We start from the raw sequence: 14,552 nt of genomic DNA, 5'->3' as shown, positions 1-14,552 counted from the left end.
CTCTGCTTTTCAACACACCGTCTAGGTTTGTCACAGCTTTCCTGCCAAGAAGCAATCGTCTTCTGATTTCATGGCTGCAGTCACCATCCTCAGTGATTTTAGAGCCCAAGAAGAGGAAATCTGTGACTACTTCCACCTTTTCCCCTTTTATTTGCCATGAGGTAATAGGACCAGATGCCTTGATCTTAGTTTTAAGCCGGCTCTTTTGCTCTCCTTCAGCCTCATCAAGAGGCTCTTTAGTTCCTCTTCACTTTCTACCATTAGAGTGGTATCATCCACATATCTGAGGTTGTTGGTGTTTCTCCTGTCTATCTTGATTCCAACTTGTAACTCATTCAGTCTGGCATTTCTCATGATGTGCTCAGCGTATAGGTTAAACAAACAGGGTGACCAGCCCGTAAATGATGGATCAAGAATTCAAACCCCAATTCAGATGACTTTGGTGCCCATTCTGTTGCTATTAAACAAGGAGGCCACCCTGATACACCCAGTAGATCACCCTGGGAGAGTTTATATTTCTTCCTTGACTTTATGTAGGTAATTGATTGTACCTGGTGTAATTTTATTCTGCCCCCTTGCTGCTGCTCCTGTCGCTTCAGTCGTGTCTAACTCTTGCAACCCCATGGACTGCAGCCTTCCAGGTTCCTCCGTCCATGGGATTTTCCAGGCAAGAGTACTGGAGTGGGTTGCTATTGCCTTCTCCCTTCTGCCCGCTTCTGTTCTTAAAAAATGTCTGTAAGCATGATGCTCAGTTTCATTCTCTTCAGATGCAGCACTACTGAGCTCAATGATTAGAGCTCTTGAGAGGGCAACAGATACGTAATTGTCCACGTTTCTCAAGGTATCATCACAGCGCTGGTCCTGTAATTTGTTGATGGTTATTGTCAAGGTCACAACCATAGAAAATACATTTTATAATGAAAGGTGTATGTGTTTGGGGCTTCTCTGGTGACTCAGATGGTAAAGAATCTACCTTTAAGGCAGGAGACCCAGGTTCAATCCCTGAGTCGGGAAGATCCCCTGGAGAAGGGAATGGCTGCCCACTCTAGTATTCTTGCCTGGAGAATTCCATGGACAGAGGAGCCTGGCAGGCTACAGTCCATGTGGAATGAGAAATCTATGCAGGATGAGGACAGGATCCAAGTTAATTGTAGAACTCAGAGTTGTAACAGTTTCTTTTTGGTTATGTCTGTCAACTTCCCATCAAATTTTATTATAGCTTAGTGATTGATGTGCTTTGATTATTGCCAAGGCATTTTATTCTTAAAAATGTTCTTTTAACAAGGTTTTATACCTTTGCTTCTGAAGTTTCATCTTGGTCTCCTAGTTTGTCTATCTAGTTATTCTCTAATGTTGTGGTCCCCAACCTTCAGGATCTAATGCTTGTTGATCTGAGCTGATGTAATAATAATAGAAATAAAGGACACAATAAATGTACTTGAATCATCTGGAAACCATCCCCCCCAACCCCAGTCTGTGGGAAAAGTGTCTTTCACAAAATCAGTCCCTGGTGCCAAAAAGGTTGAGGACCACTGCCCTAATGTCTCATTGATATTTTCTTGTTTATACTATGGAGGATGTTCAGCCATTTTTATTCTTAACGTTCTAAAATCTTTGATCATGTTCAGAATCACTTATTTTTATATTCAGCTACTACTTAACTGTGTCCTCCAAGTGCTGCATGAATACTCAGTCTTGTCCAGCTCTTTGCCATCCCATGGACAAAGAGTCCAGGCTCTTCTGTCCATGGAATTTTCCAGGCAAGAATACTGGAGTGAGTTGCCATTTTGTCCTCCAGGGGATCTTCTCAACCCAGGGATCAAGCCCACGTCTCCTGCATTGAGGGAAGATTCTTTACCACTGAGTCACCTGGGAAGCCCCCTAAGTGTTAGATATTTGTAAATTAGGGTTACATTTTCAGATAATGAGACATGCCCTTTTTTTTTTTTTTAATAAGGGAGTATAGACAGATATTCTCTACCACTTATTGAGGGTTTATTATACACCAAGGATTGTGGCTTATAACCATTTTTTATAATGCCTACTACAATATATGTATTCCCATTTTGCATATGAGGAAACAAGCTTTGGTTAAGTATTTGTATGAGGCTACTCAATAAAAGAAACAGAATGAAGCCTGTATATGTATGTATGTTTAAGAACATCATCATAGTGTCTAAATTCTTTGAGTACTTACTATGTGCAAGGAAGTGTATTAAGCACTTTATAAACTTTGAGATTTTATTTTTATTAGTTTTGTGAGCTTAATTGCAAAATGAGTTATTTCCTTTTAACCTGTGGCGGATTCATTTTGATATTTGGCAAAACTAATACAATTATGTAAAGTTAAAAAAAATTGCTTAAAATGAGGTATTGTTTTCTTAATGTCGTATAAACTTATCACTAATTCCAAACAAAAATTTGTTAATTAAAGCTCTTCTCCATACCTTCATATGGTATTCTGTCAATCTCTTCTCATTGAAGAAAAATTTCCCCAAAGGATTCTGGCTGTTTTTTAAGCAAGTCCATCTCTAGACTTGCTTCAGAGCTGTCGTGTTTGGATTTCCTGCCAGCAGTCTCCTTGGGTTGCCTTTCTTGGTGTCTGTGTTATATTCCCTCCTCCAGGACCCTAGATCTATCTCTTACTTTCTTTCCACCTTCATTTTGATGGGCCCCATCCCCCTGTGAGCCCTGAGAAAAGGTACATGGGAAGCATACTTTTGAGAACTTAGTATCTGATAAGGTGTGTATTCTGCCCTTGTATTTAATTGATAAATTGATTAGACTTTTAAAAATAAGTTGAAAATTGCCTTCCCTCACAATTTTGAAGCCTCTAATATCTTCTAGTTTCCAGTCCTGGTTTTGAGAAATCTGAAGCCTTACCATTCTTGATCATTGGTATGACATTTTTTTGAAATTATTAAATCTTCTTTCTGTTTCTAGTGCTGAGAAACTTGATGAGAATATGCTTTGGTGTGAGTCTATTTTTATCCATTGCATTGTGTACTCAGTGGTTTTCAAAGTAGAAACTCATGTCATTCATTTCTGAGAAGTTTTTTGAATTATTTATTTGATTTCCTTTTATCCAATTCATTCTGTTCTTTATTTCTCTGGCTGCTATTTTTGAGATGATAAATTTCCTGGACTGGTTCTTATTTTTGAAATCTATGTTTCCTATTTTTCATCTCTGTTCTTTTTGTTCTGTTTTCTGGTAGATTAATTTTATCTCTCAAACTTCTATGGCACTTATAATTTTTACTATCATTTTTAACTTTCCAAAGAGATTTTTTTTTAGTTTTCTGAAGTTTTTATAGCATCCTAATCTTGTTTTGTGGATGTAATCTTTTTATATTTTATTGAGGATATTAATGCTAACATTTTTATTTTTTCAACTGAAATTTATTTCACTCTGATTTCTTCCAGTGCACTGTTCTTTCTATTCATTCTGGTCTTTTTTGATTGGATATTGTCAGATGTTTGTAGATATTAGGCTTTCCTTATATTTAAATAGCCCATGCTAAAAATTAGGAAGATCTCTATAAATTGGGTCTGTCAATCATGGTTTTCATTGTAAGATGAATTGGCTGGATATTTTTTAGGACAAGGGAGTGGGCCATCTTATGTCAGGACTTCTAGGGGTCTTTTTTGTTGTACGTGGTGGTTTGTTTTTAATTGGGCTGGGCTGGTTAGTTACTCAGACGACCCAGTATTCAAACTCTAGTACCTGATTGCTGAGTATAAGCCTTGTCACCAATTAACTTCCATTATCTAGGTATATTTTATTATTTTTAAGAAAGTTGGCAATCTAAGCGTAGATTTTCTAGGAATGCCCATTTCTGAAGAGGATTCTTTTAACCAGAAATTTTCTTCCACTACAATTATAACCTGTGTGAGTTCCTAAAAAGAATAACTGATGCATAGTAGGTGCTCAGAAAACAACTGTTGCCTGAATTCGTATTTTTCTCAGCACATCAGGCTTTTTGAACAATATACAATGGGATGAGAAAAAAGCCTTAAGTTTCCTAACTTCCATCCTCGTGCTATAGTGTACGTATAGTCACTCAGATTTGACAAAAGCAGTCAGGCAAACTAACATATTAATAGATTCAGCCCTGAGAGAGAGTGTTCTGTTTATGGAACTTCTTGGAGTAAGAGTGTATTTTATATTTGAGATCAGGGGTTGTTGTTGAAGTGGCAGCCAGCTATAAGTCAGCCTGTGGCTCAGATCACAGAGCTGTTCCTCTTAGGAACCTGCAGACCCATGAGTGTTCAGATGGCGGCATTTTGGAACTTGATTTAAGCACACGTTCTGCTGACTGCTTCCTAGAGACTTGCCCATCTGTTCCTTTCTGCTGATTGGGTCTTTTTGAACTTAGATTTCCCCATGGGTCTCCCACAGCTGCCTCTTTCTATTCTGACCTAGCTTTTTCTCCTCGCTTGTCCTCTGTGTCTTCCCACCAGTTCTTCATCATTGGGGTGGAAATGGAGGAGAGCTGGGTGATGCTGAGCTGGCATCTATGGAAGAGCCAACTGTGGAACCCAGAGGACTCGCCTGTTGGCATGACCACGTGCTCTGTGGTGACGCCTTTGTCGTCTGTTTGAACATCTGGGTTCCCAGTCTCAGGGAGCCACCAGTAGGTCAAGACTCCCTGAAAGAAGAAGGAGGTGAGCAAGACCTCTCCCCTGAGGGCAGTGAGACCACCATGTTTAAAGATAATCTTTCAGAAAAGCTTGAACTTAGATTCAGTCAGCCAACCATGTTGGGTTTGTCAAGAGATGAGAGGGGAAAAAAGGGTAGTGTACAGAGAAACAGGGTAACAATGAGGAGAGTATGGTGTCTGGAAATACATAAAGAAGAATCATTCACTAGGTATGGAGGAAAATAAATTACCCAGTTAACAAAGCTTTATTAAAAAATTAATTTATCCAGTTACAAAGACCTAAAAGCATAGTTTGTTGCAAACCTGAAGGCTTTAAAATTTTTTTTACACAATTTGCTATGTTCTGTTACTATCCTAGAGGGAGATACTATTAGAAATTCAAGAATTAAAAAATGCAACATAGCAGCATTTCCTTACCAGTCAATTTAACCTTTTAAAATAATCACAATTACACATTTATTACATATACCCTTTGGAAAGTAGAAAGAAAAAAATATTATCCAGGGACCTAACTTTGAAAGACAGCCACTGTTAGTATTTTCTTCTAGGCTTTTTCTTTGTATGGTTTTTGGTTTTGCATAGCAGGCATAAGGCATTTTACTTGCCTCATGGTAGATTTTTTTGGTCTTCAATTGGAGTCAACTGTGGTTATATTCTGATAATACATGTCTGTGATTTATTCTTTTCTTGTCATGAGGCTGAATAAGCAGTGCTTTAGTTCTTGGCTTGAATAAATTCTTTATATGCTTTTAACATAAAACATTGTTCAGATTAGAAAGTGAATAATCCTTAGAGCAAAGAAGTATGATGTATGTTTCACAACCCTTTTTTTAAAAGTATCAGATCTTTAAAAAAAAAAGTCAGAAGCACAAAAATGGCTTGGGGAAAATGTGTGAAACAAAGATAAGATTTTTAAGGTTTCCAGATGGGAGGCAGTCTCTCAGGGGCCCTAGGACACATCATAGATGCCTAGCATTGCTTATTAAATAGACAATAATTTTTATTACATATAACATGGTGGTCTCAAGGCAGAGAGGGAAACCTTTATCTTTTCCCTTGGAAAAGGCACGGAAATGAACAGTTGAGTGTAGTAGAGGCACTGCTGAAGCCAGGTGGAAATTTTGGCCCTGCCCTCACTGCTAACTAGTTGCTACATCAGAGGCACCTGCCCTCAATATCATAACCAATAAAATGAGGTGGTTAAACTATATAATTTTAATAAGTTTCTCTCCTCCTCTTACTCAATGAGTTTATGATCCTGAGACCAAACACTGAGAATATAAAGATGCAGAAACCCAGCAACTTGACTCTTCCTTTTCCTCTTCCTTCGCATCTAGTCAGTTACCAGGTTTGACCCGTTTTACTCTCTAAGTAAGTCTGGCAAATGACCATCCTAGGACAGAGTTATGCTCATTAGTTTACGGATTTATTGCTGCCTTTGTACTGCAGCTTCCCTGGTGGTTCAGGAGATAAAGAATCCGCCTGTGATGCAGGACGGAGAAGGCAATGGCACCCCACTCCAGTACTCTTGCCTGGAAAATCCTATGGATGGAGGAGCCTGGTAGGCTGCAGTCCATGGGGTCGCTGAGGGTCGGACACGACTGAGCGACTTCACTTTCACTTTTCACTTTCATGCATTGGAGAAGGAAATGGCAACCCACTCCAGTGTTCTTGCCTGGAGAATCCCAGGGACAGGGGAGCCTGGTGGGCTGCTGTCTATGGGGTCTCACAGAGTGACACGACTGAAGTGACTTAGCAGCAGCAGCAGTGATGCGGGAGACCCTGGTTTGATTTCTGGGTCAGGAAGATCCACTGGAGAAGGGATAGTCTATCCACTCCAGTATTCTTGGGCTTCCCTGGTGGTTCAGGTGGTAAAGAATCTGCCTGCAGTGCGGGGGACCTGGGTTTGATCACTGAATTGGGAAGATCCCCTGGAGAAGGGAACAGCTAACCACTCCAGTATTCTGGCCTGGAGAATTCCATGGACTGTGTAGTCCACAGGGTCGCAAAGAGTCGGACACGACTAAACAACTTTCACTTTTGTACTGCTGTGGCAGAGTTGGGCAATTGCAACACTGTCTGGTTAGCAAAGCTGTAAATATTTACTATCCAGACCCTTGACAGTAAAAGCTAATCAACCCCTGATCTAAGTAATTTACAAACACCTCTCCTCTCATTTTCACTACCATTGTCCTAACTTAGGTCTTCATCTCTTCTCACCTGGAGAACCCAAGAGCCTTAATCTTAGGATTTCTCATTCTAGTTTTGAGCCTCCCAAATGTGTTGCATACAGATACAGAATAATTTTTTAGAAAAAATTTGAAATGGCAGTTCGCTTGCTTAAAACCCTCAAGGGGCACCCTGTTGAACTTAGGATAAAAATCACAGTTCCTTACCTAACACACAGTTTGAAAACCACTCCACTGACATCTGAAGACCCTTCTAGTCGTGGGACTGGGAGTTTGTTTTATGTGACACGTGTGATATGAATTTCAGCCTTAGAAAACCCAACCTAACTCAACCAGGCTTGAGTACAAAGAGGCTTTATATTGGCTTACCCAACTAAGAAGCCTGGTAACAGATCTGGATGAAACCTTTCCCAAGGCTAGGTTTCCAGTTGTGTCTCCTGAACTCTGTTTCTCTGTTGGCTCCTCTGCTGTGGTAGCCCTGTTGACACAGTGGCTTTCATCTTGGGAGGTCAGGCCTGCCATAGCCGTTCCTGCCTCATAGCCTCCTGTGGACACATCTTTTCCCACACAAGTGCAGAAGTCTCTCTGATTGGACAGCATAAGTCATGTGATCCAGGGTAAGGGACCGTGCTGAGGGGTTTAGGGCCAGGGCCTGTGCTTGAGCTCAGGAATTGGAGACATCCCCCCTGAACTGTAAGGAGTGGGAAGAGGAGGAGGGCATTATCCCCAAGGAAATATTGGGCTGTTGTGGAGACAGGATGGAGGTGGACTGGGACAAAATAACCAAGATTCACTGAGCATGCCATGAGCAGGAGCCCTTTGACAGTCAGGCAGTAGTAGTTGCAATGAGTACCTGGAGAGGCAGACTATCACAAGATCTGGGAACTGTGATTGCCTTTCTCAGTGGTTCTTAATTCTAGCTCTTCATTAGAAGGACTAGATGCCTGGGCTCTTCGAGGACCAGTGAACTTGGGAGCTCTTTCTGGTTGGCCAAGTAAGAATGATTTAACAAGTTCTCCAAGTGACAGTAATGTGTAGCTAAGGTGACACATTGACTGGGCTTACATCCTGACTTCATTTACTAGTCTATGGAATGGGAACAATTCTATCATCCATCCAGATTTGGGGAATGAATAAATGAGGTAATTCTGTTATCCATCATCCAGCCAAATTTGGGTGATGTATGTAAGGAATATAGCCTACCTACTTACTCAAGTAAAGGATAGTTGATTTTGTTGTTGTTTTTAAATAAGGGCACCGGTTATGTTGGATTAGGGCTCACCCTCATTGCCTCATTTTACCCTGATTACCTCTTTAAAGGTCCTGTTTCCAAATATAGTTACATTGGGGCTTAACACATTAGTATATGAATTTGTGTGTGTGTGTGTAGGGGGTCACAATTCGGTCCACAGCAGGTACTGATCTTATCATTCTCTGATGATAGCTAGTGTTTCTTTACCCAGAAAAATAGAGACATACATACATGTTTACGGACTTGCATATGTTTACGGACTTTGAAGATGCCTGTTAAAAAGGAACATTCGAAGCAGCCTTGCAGAGGAAAACAGATACCAGAGACAAGGAGGTGTGTAAAAGAGGACAGGCCCATTCATTCATTCACTTACTCATTTAACAGTTATTTGCCGAATGCTGTTGCATGAACCGGGCCGGTGCTAGGGTTATAACAGTGACCCAGGCAAGGCTCCTTTGTCTCATGACTTGTTTTTTTTTTTTTTAATTTCTGGAGTCGGGCAGTAAACACATCCACAATTCTGTATCAGAGAGCACCTAGTGCTATGTGTTAGAGAATCGAAACGGAGTGATGGGGTGGTGTTTGCCTGGGAAGCTATTTAGATTTTGTGATCAGGAATGTCTTCGCTGAGAAGATGCTGCTGAAGTGGAGGCCTGAATAGCAAGGAGTCAGCCGTGCACAAAGGGGCAGAGGGTTGATGGCTGATGAAACGCCTGCTAGTCCCTGGTTTATTTTAGTACCAGCTGGCAGAGCCACCTCCTCCAGCACCAGCTGCTTCTCAGATTCCCTTCTGCTGCCCACAGAGCCAGCCTTCAGGATCTGCTCCGAGATGGGCATGGCTCTTGTGGATTGCTCCCCGCCTCTGGATGTCTTTCTCTTATCCTGTTGCAGAAATGTTTAGGTCATGTGTTCAAAGCGAGTGAAACCCATCGAGGCAAATATCGGTGCCTCTAAACTCTCATTGACGTTCCCAGAGCTTAGTCACTATTGTCTCCTGCCTGAATTAGAGTTACCACCGTAGGGAGAGAAGTTGGCTTTGGTGTTGTGGTAAATGCATAAACAATCATTGTGCTGTGTAACAGCACAGTTGTGCTTCCATAACCACATGGAATTAAAGGGACCTCAAACAGCACCTGGATGGGATGGAGAAGACTTTCCCTAGAAGCTGCATCCTGAAAGGTCCCCACTGGCCGTAGGATAAAGAGCAGAATCCTACTGTGGCTTTCAGACTCCTGTGGGTCTGGCACCTGCCACCTTCTCTAGTTCTCTCTACCTCTCGGCTAAGAGAGGCTGGGATCTGTTCTACTCTGTGTGTCTCATCCTAGGGAGAAGTTTGAAAGAGCAGTTGCCTCTAGGCATCCCCTTTCCCTGCTTATGACAAGTGCCTGTGAAGCCAAGCAAACTTCATAGCATGCTGAACTCTGCTGCTCACATCTCCTACACTCACAGCCACTGGCCAAATGAACTCACAGGGTCAAGACCAAAGTCATTGTATAGGAACGTATTCTGCTCTGAGGGTAGGAGAGTGAATGTTTATCAAGCAGTAATCTGATCCACTCCAGCAGCATGAGTGCTTGGAGAAGGAAATGACAACCCACCCCAGTATTCTTGTGTGGAAAATCCCATGGACAGAGGAGCCTGGTGGGCTGTAGTCCATGAGGTCCCAGAAGAGTTGGACGCAACAACTAAGGCAATCTGATCCACCCTAGCAGCGTTAAGTGCTTAGAAAAGTGCCCATATAGGTTGACCTAAATTAGAAACAATAGTGTACTATCTAACAATCTAATGTTTGGAAGTGGGAAAAGCGAAGTTTGTCAATATATTCACAACAGAGTTGAGGAAAGATTATTACATAGGGTGAGACGAGCATGTCAATAGATTTTTGGGAGGAATGAGTAGGCTGGTTGAAAATGGAAGGTGGGGCAAAGCTTGAGGATTCCGCTGAAATTGAAAAGTACGAACTTAGAGCAGTACCTTTTTCTCTCGTGGTTTTTAATAGCAGCAGCCAAGAAGGCCAACAGTTGGATTGATAACTTTCTGTGAACTGAACTTTATGTGCTTGATCCCCACTCCCTTCTCCTCTCTAATCTTAAGGAGAGACTGAGATAGCATAACAGTTGGTGTTTACAATGTTTTAATTGCTGTCATATTGAGAACTGACTAGAAGCATCTTTAGAAATAATTTATACCACCATAAAATGAATTGCTAATCTTTCAGAGAGTATTCTTTAGCATTGTTTTTGTTTGTATACCAGCCAAGAAGAGCTAGACCAATCAGTGAAGAAACTGCTAAAATATTTTAGAAGCATTGTCTGATTTGAATAGCTAAGTGGGAATATAAATCCTTTCTCAAATACTCAGTCACACTCGCTGCTATTCGCTTGTGGTTTTGTCATCATTGTCTCCTAGGGCAGTGTGCGTGTATGTGCTTAACATGTCCACAACATACCCACCCACCAGTGCTCAGTGGTGGGACTCACAGGTGGGAACATAAGGGCAGTGGAGTATGTGTTGACTTGTACCAGCAGGCGTTGTTTATAGTCCTTATGGTGAGCCCAGTATTGAAAGCAACAAAGGTAATGATGTTGATAATTAACAACATGAACCATTTGATGCCTAAGTTTTGAGTGGTGACTTGAGGTGGTAGCATACTGCCCTGAATCATGAAAGAAAGCTTTGGGAATTCAGATGAAGTAATACAAGTATGTGTTGGGTTAGGGGAGAGGGTTTTAATGAGACTTAAACTGTATCTTTCTTTGACTCAGGTGGTAAAGAATCTGCCTGCAATGAGGGAGACCCAGGTTCGATTCCTGGGTCGATAAGATCCCCTGGAGAAGAGAATAGATACCCACTCAGGTATTCTTGCCTGGAGAATTCCATGCACAGAGGAGCCTGTCGGGCTACAGTCCATTGGGTCACAAAGAGTAAGACATGACTGAGCGACTCTTTCACTTTCGAACTGTATCTGAAGGCCACTTGCATATCAACATGTAAATGATCTCATCATAGTCATCCATGTTCCTGAAACATATTAGCTAAACTTCTCCCTGCTCAAAATCTTGCTTTTCCAACTGTTTAGTGAAAAATATTACCTCTTATCCTAATACCCAAGACATCACTCTCTCATAATCTGCTCCCAGATTATCCTGTCTCATCTTCATGATTTCTTTTCATTTAGGTTTTAAAAGACTTGTTCCTTCTTGTAAATGCTCCAGACTTCCCTAATCTGTACTTTTTATTTTCTTTTTTTTTTAATTATTGGTCTATACTTGATTTGCAGTATTATGTTAGTTTCAGGTGTACTGCAAAGGAAATTAATTATACATATACATATATCCACTCTTTTTTTTAAATTTTCTTTCCCCATATAGGCCATTACAGAGTATTGAATAGAGTTCTCTGTGCTATACAGCAGGTTCTTATTAGTTTATTTTATATATAGTAGTGTGTATATGTCAGTCCCAGTCTCCTCTTTGGTCCTTCTGCTTAGATGCCTTCTCCTGATCTATGAGTACAGGCCTCACCTCTTCAAACCCAGTCTAAAATTCCAAGTTCCTATGAAGTCTTGCCTGTTTTAGAGGAGATGGTGATGGTAGCTGGAAGTAATTATCCCTTCTCATTTTGGAAGCCTCTCATCATTACTTCTAGAGAAGGCAATGACACCCCACTCCAGTACTCTTGCCTGGAAAATCCCATGGATGGAGGAGTCTGGTAGGCTGTAGTCCATGGGGTCGCTAAAAGTCGGACACGACTGAGCGACTTCCCTTTCACTTTTCACTTTCATGCATTGGAGGAGGAAATGGCAACCCTCTCCAGTGTTCTTGCCTGGAGAATCCCAGGGACGGGGGAGCTTGGTGGGCTTCTGTCTATGGGGTCGCACAGAGTCGGACACGACTGAAGCGACTTAGCAGCAACTTAGCAGCAGCAGCATCATTAATTCTTCCGCAGTGTTTATTCCCACCCTGTCTTACCATATCATCTGCAAATAACTGTTGGACTGCTTATTGTCATTATCATAGAAATGTTCAATCTTCTAGTTTTCATAGACAAGTAATTTTTTAAAATGGTGCTGAGTTCCTATAACTTTTTTGTTAACATTAAAACTTACGTGCACAGATGCAGAGGTACTCGGTTTTCCCAGGTGGCGCTAGTGGTAAAGAACCTGCCTGCCAATGCAGGAGACATGAGAGACGCAGCTTCAGTCCCTGGGTTGGGAAGATCCCCTGGAAGAGGGCATGGCAATCCACTCCAGTATTCTTGCTGGAGGGTCTCATGGACAGAGGAGCCTGCTGGGCTACAGTCCATAGGGTCGCGAAAGCATCAAACATGACCAAGGCGACTTAGCAAACTCACAGCACGGAGGTACTCACAAACTCTTACCTAATTTCATAAAAGATACACAGTTGACATCAGGAAATGCAGGGAAAACAATATCAAAATGAAGGACACAGGTTTATACTGGAAACATCAGTGGAAAACTCCTAAGAGTCTGTTTTCATTGAGAACCAATGCCATTTACATCGCATGTATTTCTCTTCTCTGGGCAGGCATTTGGGAGCCACTATTTTAGTACACTGAGAGCTTTGCCAGAGCTGAATTATCTCTGCTTCCTAATTTATCTTTGTCTTTCTCAGATATCTTGGGTCTCTAAAAGCTTATAACAGCAACAACAGCAACAACAAAAAAAACCTGATTTGTGACAACAGAGCAAAGAGTTGGGGAGTAGATGTTTCAAACATCTGACAGTTGTCTAAAATAACCAAACAAGCACATCACTTTTATAATAGTCTATCTGAAATGTGTATGGAAGGACAATAGACAGGTTACAAAGGATCTTCATCCTCAATGAGCAAAAATTTTACAAAATTCCAAATTATGGCATTATATTTAATCATTTTCTTATCCTTAAAATGTAGGTTTGTTGTTGTTCAGTCAGTAGGATGTGTCTGACTCTGCAACCCCGGGGACTGCAGCACACCAGGCTCCTCTGTCCTCCACTGTCTCCCAGAGTTTACTCAAATTCATGTCCACTGAGTTGGTGATGCTATCTAATCCTCTCATCTTTTGCTGCCCACTTCTCCTCCTGCCCTCAATCTTTCCCAGCATCAGGGTCTTTCCAATGAGTCAGCTGTTCGCATCAAGTGGCCAAAGTATTGGAGCTTCAGCATCAGTACTTTCAGTGAATATTCAGGGTTGATTTCCTTTAGAATTGACTGGTTTGATCTCCTTGTGGTCCAAAGGACTCTCAACACTCTTCTTCAATGCCACAGTTCAAAAGCATCAGTTCTTCGGTGCTCAGCCTTCTTTATGGTCCAGCCCCCACATCCACACAGGACTACTGGAAAAATTATACCTTTGACTATATAGACCTTTGTCGGCAAAGTGATGTCTCTTGCTTTTTAATATGCTATCTAGGTTTGTCATAGCTTTCCTTCCAAGGAGCAAGCATCTTTTAATTTCATGGCTGCAGTCACTCTGTCTGCAGTAATTTTGGAGTGCAGGAAAATAAAATTTGTCACTGTTTCCACTTTTTCCCCTTATATTTGCCTTGAAGTGATGAGACTGGATGCCATGATCTTAGTTTTTTAAATGTTGAATTTTAAGCCAGCTTTTTCACTCTCTTCTTAAACCTTCATCAAGAGGCTCTTTAGTTCTTATTCACTTTCTGCTGTTAGAGTGATATCATCTGCATTTCTGAGGTTATTGATATTTCTCACAGCAGTCTTGATTCCAGCTTGTGATTCATCCAGCCCAGCGTTTCTCATTATGTACTCTGCATGTAAGTTAAATAAAAAGGGTGACAATATACAGCCTTGCCATACTCTTTTTCCCAATTTTGAACCAAGTTGTTGTTCCATGTCCAGCTCTAGTTGTTACTTCTTGACCCACATACAGGTTTCTCAGAAGACCAATAGGGTGGTCTGGTATTCCCATTTGAAGAATTTTATGTAGTTTGTTGTGATTCACACAGTCAAAGACTTTATAGTCAGTGAAGCAGAAGTAGATGTTTTTCTGGAACTCCTTGCTTTCTCCATGCTCCAAGGAATGTTGGCAATTTGATCTCTGGTTCCTCTGCCCCTTCAAAACCCAGCTTGTACATCTGAAATTTCTTGGTTCACATACTGCTGAAACTTAGCTTGAAGGATTTGGAGCATAACCTTTCTAGCATGTGAAATGAGTACAGTTCTATGGTAGTTTGGTATTGCAGTGAAAACTGACTTTTTCCAGTCCTTTGACCACTACTGAGTTTTCCAAGTTTGCTGACATATTGAGTGCAGTACTTTAACAGCATCATCTTTTAGGATTTGAAATAGCTTGGCTGGAATTCCATCACCTCCGCTAGGTTTGTTCTCAAGGGTGTCCAGCTCTCAGTGATTAATCATACTATCATGGTTATCTGGGTCATTGAGACCTTTTTTGTACAGTTCTTCTGTGTATTCTTGCCCCCTC

The 14,552-nt window shown here is 41.3% G+C and overlaps 1 protein-coding gene across 5 annotated transcripts in view; it reads left to right on the top strand.

Annotated features, from left to right (window-relative positions):
• SAMD12 (sterile alpha motif domain containing 12) overlaps positions 1 to 14,552 on the top strand; it is a 451,014-nt gene that overhangs the window by 15,880 nt on the left and 420,582 nt on the right. The window contains exon 1 of one of the 5 annotated variants that reach the window (XM_070382197.1): positions 4,495 to 4,665. The exons of 1 other annotated variant lie outside the window; for it this stretch is intronic. In XM_070382197.1, coding sequence (XP_070238298.1) covers positions 4,518 to 4,665 — 148 coding nt within the window. In that variant the 5' untranslated portion in view covers positions 4,495 to 4,517. Of the gene's footprint in view, positions 1 to 4,494; positions 4,666 to 14,552 lie in introns of those variants that run through there. 3 more of the 5 variants (XM_070382198.1, XM_070382195.1, XM_070382199.1) reach the window with 3 other exon arrangements.

Source organism: Bos mutus, chromosome 14 (genome assembly GCF_027580195.1).
Source record: "Bos mutus isolate GX-2022 chromosome 14, NWIPB_WYAK_1.1, whole genome shotgun sequence".
NCBI lineage: Eukaryota > Metazoa > Chordata > Mammalia > Artiodactyla > Bovidae > Bos > Bos mutus.
This window is presented reverse-complemented; position numbering and strand designations above follow the sequence as displayed.